This window comes from Fusarium phalaenopsidis, assembly GCF_050370095.1.
Source record: "Fusarium phalaenopsidis strain FUZ10S chromosome Unknown contig_32302, whole genome shotgun sequence".
NCBI classification, from domain to species: Eukaryota; Fungi; Ascomycota; class Sordariomycetes; order Hypocreales; family Nectriaceae; genus Fusarium; species Fusarium phalaenopsidis.
This window is the reverse complement of record NW_028145405.1, coordinates 739,268-746,398: the sequence shown is the minus strand read 5'-3', so window position 1 is coordinate 746,398 and position 7,131 is coordinate 739,268. Positions and strand designations below refer to the sequence as shown.

General features: G+C 53.3%; 2 protein-coding genes across 2 annotated transcripts; both read right to left on the bottom strand.

Moving 5' to 3' along the window:
* Window positions 1–431: 431 nt before the first annotated feature.
* Window positions 432–3,952, bottom strand: LRP88_07618 (ubiquitin elongating factor core-domain-containing protein; the record flags this gene model as incomplete). Its single annotated transcript, XM_083244139.1, has 6 exons — window positions 432–1,323; window positions 1,375–1,740; window positions 1,790–1,882; window positions 1,930–2,879; window positions 2,940–3,153; window positions 3,204–3,952. The coding sequence occupies 6 exons, from the start codon at window positions 3,950–3,952 to the stop codon at window positions 432–434; spliced, it is 3,264 nt and encodes a 1,087-aa protein (XP_083098633.1).
* A 1,109-nt stretch (window positions 3,953–5,061) lies between these two features.
* On the bottom strand, window positions 5,062–6,627 carry LRP88_07617 (uncharacterized protein; the record flags this gene model as incomplete). Its single annotated transcript, XM_083244138.1, has 1 exon — window positions 5,062–6,627. One exon carries the CDS (start codon window positions 6,625–6,627, stop codon window positions 5,062–5,064), a length of 1,566 nt encoding a protein of 521 aa, XP_083098632.1.
* Between the last annotated feature and the right edge of the window lie 504 nt (window positions 6,628–7,131).

Below are 7,131 nucleotides of genomic sequence, written 5' to 3'. Positions count from 1 at the left end.
GTGATTGCATTTGGTGAGATCGGATAGGAGTCAGGGGGTGCGTTGGAGATACCCGAGATCGGCTGGAGAATAGCTGAAGAATAGTTGACGAGATAGTGAAATGCTGACACGACCTGGAGACAGGATGTTGGCATGGTCTAGAGTCAACGCTGGTGATTGCATGTTTAAGAAGTCATCATGACTTCCCTGGTCATATGTCACGGCCCGTAGACCGCAACTCGTGGGCATACACATACATAATCTGGTCTGTTTGTCTGTTCTTATCACTGAGTCGTAAACCGTTTCCCCGCGCCAGGTCCATCCCCTTTTCCTCCTGCGCTGTGGAAACCCGTGGTAGAAAAATCAAAGCCAAGTATGCATGCATCCGTCCTTCGATGAGTTCCCCTAAACAACCACATGCACTCATTAGTCCCCCCTTAATGGCAACCCTTCTAATCCTCAGTCGTGTCCATAGCCTCGCTCTTCATCTTCTCCCTGGCCGCCTTTATCTTCTCGTCGCGCCACTGCAAAATCTTTTCCTTCAGCTCCGGCTGCGGGATGGCATCCTCGATGGTCATGGGCTGCCTAGTGAAAGGGTCCTTGCGATCACTCAGCAGGTGCTGCACAATGGTGGAACGGTCCACGATGTGCCTGCTGGGCAGCAGCACGGGGTCCGTCATGAGGTCGCCCATGATGGGGTCCTCGAAATCGGCCGGGATCTCTCCCAGGTCCAGATCGGCCTGGTCGAGCTGGAGCTTGGCGTCGATAAACTTGAGCTTGAGCTTGTCCCAGCGGGCAATCTCGGCCGGCTCCTTCTGGTGCTTGGATGTCAGGATCTGGCTGACGCGGTTGAGCACCTCAGGGTTGTAGGAGCGTCCATCGGCGGCGACAGCGTCAATGAAGACGCTCGAGTCCTCCAAGTTGAGGTAGATATCAACAATATCCGAGATGATCTGGACAGGACGGAAGTGGTACTTCTCCTTGTTGGAGACGCTGAGCTCGGCAGCCGCCTTCTTGCCAGCCAGCGTCTCGAGGTTGTAGTTGAGCATGCCTGCCAGACGGGACACGATCTCAGGCATGGTAAAGGCTTCGCCCATAGCCTCGGTGAAGAGCTTCATCATCTCGAGCGTCTCGTTGGACAGTTGCATAAACGACTTGGCCGTGTTGGCAAGCTGCTGGAGCTCCTCGTCCTTCTTCTGGCGATCCTCTGGTGAGAGGAACCTATCCTCAAGTTCCCTCTCGAGGCTCCTGATCTTGGTGAGCTTTGTGAGAGCTTCATCCAGGACATAAATGGCATCATTCAGCAACATGTGAACAAACTGAACAAAGAACTGTTTGTTGACCCTTTGTCCTTGTTAGCCACCCATACAGCCAATTTGGCCTGCGAAAACTCACTTGCTCTCTTGCGCCAACTGGCGCTTGTAGTGATCATTCACCCAAACACACTTGATCACCTGGAAGATCTCATATCGGATGTTAAACTTGTCGTAAAAGGCAGAGTCGGCGCCTGTTGACTCGCATTCGATATAGAACCTCATCAACCCTCGCAAGAGGTGCTCATTGGCGAACTTGCTGCCAACAAGCTGGTCACCGAGCACGCCACGCTTCAGATGCATCAATGGCCAGGTGGATGAGAAGAGCAAAGAAACCAATGACGACTTCAGGTAGGGGTTCTTGATGTACTCGGTTGAGCGAAGGAATGTCACGCAGAGCGCAATCATCTCATCTCCAATCGCACTAGGAAGAATCTTGGGAATCCATCTGGAACCTATTAGTCGGGCTGAGACACACATGCAATGGAAACACTTACTTGAAGAGGAAAGTGAAATTGTCCACGATGTTCTGGAGGGTGTACTCCGGCAAGCATGAAAACACATCTGATTGCTCGGCAGGAAGAGGAAGCCTAACAGGTTAGCATATGGTAAAGACACCAGAAAAGACATTACATACTTAATCTCTGACGATTCCAGACCAGGCTTGTACTTGGATCGAGTCACCAGACGCAGCAACCAGACGGCCACATATCGCATGAAACGCAAAGACGTACTCTGCATCCGCTCGTCAAGCAGCACACCCTCGATAGCATATTTCTTGCTAATTGCATTCTCCAGCGTCCTTACGTGGGCTGCAATGGCTGCCTCTAGCCGCTGCGCCTGGTCAGGAACGTTGGCCATCCTGGGACGCTCCGCCTCCATCGCTTCGATGCGACTCTCAAAATACCGAAGGTCCCGATCCAGGCCCTTGAGCTGTGAGTTGCAGGCTTCGCTTCCATAGTGATGCGCCGCAAGAGTGAGAAAGAAGGCCTCCGAGATGAAGTTGGCCTCGCCAGGCACCTTGTTAGCGTAGAAGCTGTCCGAGTGGGCTTGGTCGGCATTGATCTTTGTCTCATCCTTGATGTCCACTCGCGGCTGTTTTCTGAAGTAGTTGTCGTCAATTTTGTCCACCTTGCTGAAGTCGTTATCCATGAAAGGTTCGCAGAATCGGTCTAGAATCGTTGTCACGTTGATCATGAATCCGTCTGAGGCAACCTCCCTCGGATCAACCCGCATGCCCCTCCTCTTGTGGTTTGTGTTCATGATGTAAGCAAACCAGTCCAATGTCCGAGATCGAGTATCAGCGCCCGCTCGGATGAAGGCGTTTGTAATCACAAAGAGATCATCCTGGTGTGCCCGCAACACCATGCGGAGGGCGTCTTGTGCAGTACTGATCCTGGTCTTATCAAGGGACCGGGGTCCCGGGAAGTAGCTCTTCACAGCCTCGCCCTGGAGAGGTGAGAGACGGAAAAAGGGACCGAGAAGAGTGTGCTTCTCGATGCCAGGGGCGCTCTGCGCCATGTTAAAGCAAGGGTGTTTAGCCAAGTTAACGATGAGACGTGGGAATCGCGCATATGTAAGCATCGCCTATCAATCATGTCAGAGCTACGGCCGTGTAGTTGACGGCATTTCATTCATGAGGCGCACCTGGACGTATGGCTTGTAATCGTCATTCATGGACAAGGTTCCAAGTTTACTCGAGATCTGAACCATGGCATCGTTGAACAGGGCTGGGATGGCGTCATCGTCGTCAAACCGCTTAATAGCTTCCTGGATGAAGTTAAAGCATAGGCCATTGTCGTCCAGGACACCCTTCAGGAGGTACGGCACAAGTGTGTCATGCCTTGGGTCTGGGTCTCGTCTACACATGGCTGTTAGGGTTGGCTTCCGCAGAGTTACCGCTCTACTCACCCGTACAGATCCGGCATGGTCAAAGCGAACAGGCAGTTGCTCATGCACAGCCGTTTTGCCTCGCTATGCACCTCGAACCGGGGTCCCTCTGTGGCCTTGAATTGAGTAGCTGCTTTCACAGCCCGCTTCCAACAAGGCAAGAAGTAGTTCATGAGAGGCTTATCCTGAGGCCATGCTCCAGCCGCCTCCATGAGCGCTTGATCCAAAGAAGCGGCTGAAAGCTTCAAGGGCTCTCCAGAGTCGTTGAGCTCCTGGTTCAGGTTTGGGAGGAACACCAGCCTGTGTCCATGACTGGACATGTTGTGCGGGTCCACGGTGATGCGGAAGATCTGGGACAGGACTCGGTCGGCATAGGCCTCGTCGGACTCGGGTTGAGAGTTGGAAGGGCGTGGAGAGGGTCGGCCCGCTGGAACAGCGTCGTCAATCTCAGAAGCCTGTCTCTTACGATTCACACGGAAGCTACCTGTTGAGCTTGACGGCTCGCTCTGGTTCTCAGTCTTGGCCACTAGCTTGGTGAAGGGGTTCGCGGCGGAGCTCGAGGAGGGCACGGAGGGGGTAACGTTGATCTTGGGTCGTGATGAGTCGGTCGAGGTGGTCTGCGGCTTCGGCGTGGACGTGCGTGACGGGTTCGACGATTCGGGGCCTGGAGCCTTGTTCTCGTCCGACTTTGATGAAGCAGGAGTCGAAGTTCCCAGCTTGGCCAGGCGTCTAGCACGGATCTGAACCTTGCACGTTAACAGGCAGTCCATCATGAGCTCCATCGGCGCATGAGGTTAACTTGCCTGTTCCATCTTCTCCTTGTCTGGGGCATCACCGCCAGCCCACGAAGGCTGCTCGTTAGGATCCATTGCGGCGTTCTCCGGCGTCGATTAAAATGCAACGATGAGAAAGAGGGGGAATAAAGAAAGATGGTGCAGGAGAGAAGTGCAATATGGATGACGAGGCTGAAGATTGAGGTGGGAGGTCTGTGTGGACCCGAGCCTCACAGATGGCAGATAGGATAGAGGGAAGTGATGATGGAGGGCGGGCAGCTTGGTAATAGTGGGGGAAACCAGGTAGCCACCACCTCAGACAGACGGGACAGCACCTAACGCGGGGCGGTGAGGCTGCACGCGCTGTAGTTCAGTGACTGGTCCCCTGTGTGTGGCGCTGCAGCCTAGCTGTGTTGGACGGGCTGTAGCGGCGGGTAGCTGCCTGTGCCGTCGGGTCTCTTGAGGACGTGGAATGCCCTGGAAGAAGTGAGATGAGCCAATAGATGGATGGATGTATTTGAAATCTGCCTTGGGCCGGATGGCGCTTAATGTCTTTACTGATTCTTTTGCATCCCGATAAACAACAATAATAATCCAAGAGTGAGTTAAAAAGGTAGTTCCGTGTTGAGAAGCAAATGCCCAAACTCCGCAGAAAGAAGGTAAACTCCGCTCCGGTCTGGATCCCCACCCGCATTCGGCTCCGTGGACGGGATTTTTAATAAGCTTGACTTTCGCCTTCAACTACCATCGGAGATATCGCCAGTTCGCGTCTTCGGAATAGCAAAGGATCACTACCTAGGCGCCGGAATCTTATCTAGATACTTAGGTCTCTTCTCTGCTGACGTCAGAACGGAACCTTTGGTTCTTGACATTGACGACATAGCTTTGCAGTTCAGATATTGTCACAGCGAAACGAGACCTACCCTCGAGTATCATAACCATCTTGCTTGATTGTCCATCTCTATGATAATTCACAAAATTTTAATACCTATGTACACCATAATTCCTATTGTTTTTCCATCATGCCTGTGTATATGCTAGGGGTATCCCGAACCTTTATTACGCCAGAAAAAAAGGGCAAAAGAATGGAGCACTTCATGTCTGTCTCATAGTCGAGGCAGATCTGCCCCTTCGGCGCTGGCTGAGCGGCGACGCTCCGACAGACGGGGGCCTTCCATGGACCTGTCTCGCTGTATGGTTGATGCTGATCCAGAGTTGGCCGCTCTAATGCGACCTTCCTCTCGGCTCCGGTTCAGGAGCCAGTTGACATGCATTCGGATCATGTTAATATTATTTCGTAGTTCAGTCACCTCCTCGCGGATGGGCATGATTTGGTTGATTGTCCACATACTTTGCCGGGCCTCGAGATGGGTCAAATTCTGGTGCACTTCTTCGAAGCCAGCATCCAGGTCCTGGATAGTGCGGTTGTCTCCTACCACCGAGTCATCTCCGCCTCGACGGCTGAGGGATGAGTTGATCTCGTTGAGCCGACGGCTTGTTTCGTCCTGACGGGCATTTAATTGTTGGATCTGTTGTCCGAGGTCACCGTAAGACTGGATAAGTTCCCGCTGAGATCGGATTATCATGCCGGATGGAGTGTCGGGGTGAAATGCGCAACCCAAGGTGTGAATGTCCATCTGTCCACGCAGAGCCCTTGCAGGGCAGCCTAGCTCATCATAGGGACAGTTAACGACAACACCCTCACACTCCAGATCGCGGTGTGTCTCCATTTGACTCCGATAGACAAGTTTCCAACAGCCCTCGCAGCGGGTCTTGCTCATGGGGCATGCTAGAAGATGCAAGTCCCGATCGGTCGCCTCAAATGAGGTCTTGCAGTGGGAACACTTGGTCTCGTGATGAGGGCAGGCATCATCTGTTGGCTTCGATCGCAGCCTCTTGTCACAGTCGGTGCCGGGACAAGTAAAGTCCTTAAACCGGCACTCTGTGGTGGCATGGATCTCGACCACCTCCCGGCGAACCTCTGACTTGCATCCTCTCGCGTGGTATGGGCACTTGACTTTGAGATTGTTAAGCTGTGTGCGCACAAGTCGCGGTGCACTAAAGCAGTTTGGCCATGCAAGCGGTTCTCGGTCGATGGGACAGGCGGTACCAGAAGGGCTTGAGTCAATGCTCTGGCGCAAACAGAGGTAGCAAAACGTGTGGTCGCAAGGAGTCGTCACGGGGTCGACAAGCGGATCGTGACAGATAGGACAGAGTAGGTTGGGATCAGGTTCGGTGACATATGTCAGTGAGTACATGTCGAAGATGCCGTTTCCGCCATATCGCTTGGGGATGCCGAGGGAAGAAGGATGAGGCGGCAGCAAGGGCCCGGAACGGCGATCCGAGTTGACATTTGGTATCAACAAGCCCGAGGAAGATGACGCATCAAGCCTATTTCTAATATCCTGCCGAGCCTGCTGGGCGACTTGGGCCCCAAAATAAATTGCATCAGGCGACGGCGGTCGAACGAGGCTTGTGACAAGATCGGGAGTTGGTGATGTACGGCGGAGGTTGCGACGAGCAAACCGACGAGCAGCGGCAGGACTCAAGCGGATACCATCGTCACTCGATTCAGACGCGGACGTCAAAAGAACCGCAGAGGTTGTGGCGACGGTCGGAGAGGTGGGAGTCGGCTGCTCGGGTTCGGGAACCGTTGGTGGAGTTGTCGCCATGGCAGTGGAGGTTGGGTCTCGAGCAGCTCCAGCTTAAACAGGAGCAGACGACGATTCAGGCCGTTTAACTCGGTGTTTTGAGGTTGTCGGGTCGAGACATGTACAGGAGTCGGGCGACGTCGCGATGACGCTCATATGCGGGGAGTTGATGAATGAGGGAAGAGAGGAATGAAGATCTCGATGGATGGGCAGATCAACGTGAGGTGGAGGAAAAGCCGGGGACCATGAGGTGATAAGATAGTGCGGATAGGGTCGAAGGTCGTATTGTGGCGGGGTCGACAAAAGAACCGCGACACAGGAGAGGTTATTCAGAACAGGGATGCTGATTCATAGGATAGACAAGGAGAGTGGTTGAAGAAATAAAGGGGCGCCATGGATTTAGCTTTAGGTAAAATTTCTAAGACATTATTGTTAATGATTGTTCAGGTTATTGGGCACCTGGCGATGAAATATACGGCGTCTTCAGGGTCCGGCCTCCTCCAGTTCTCGTCCCGTCTTACTTTT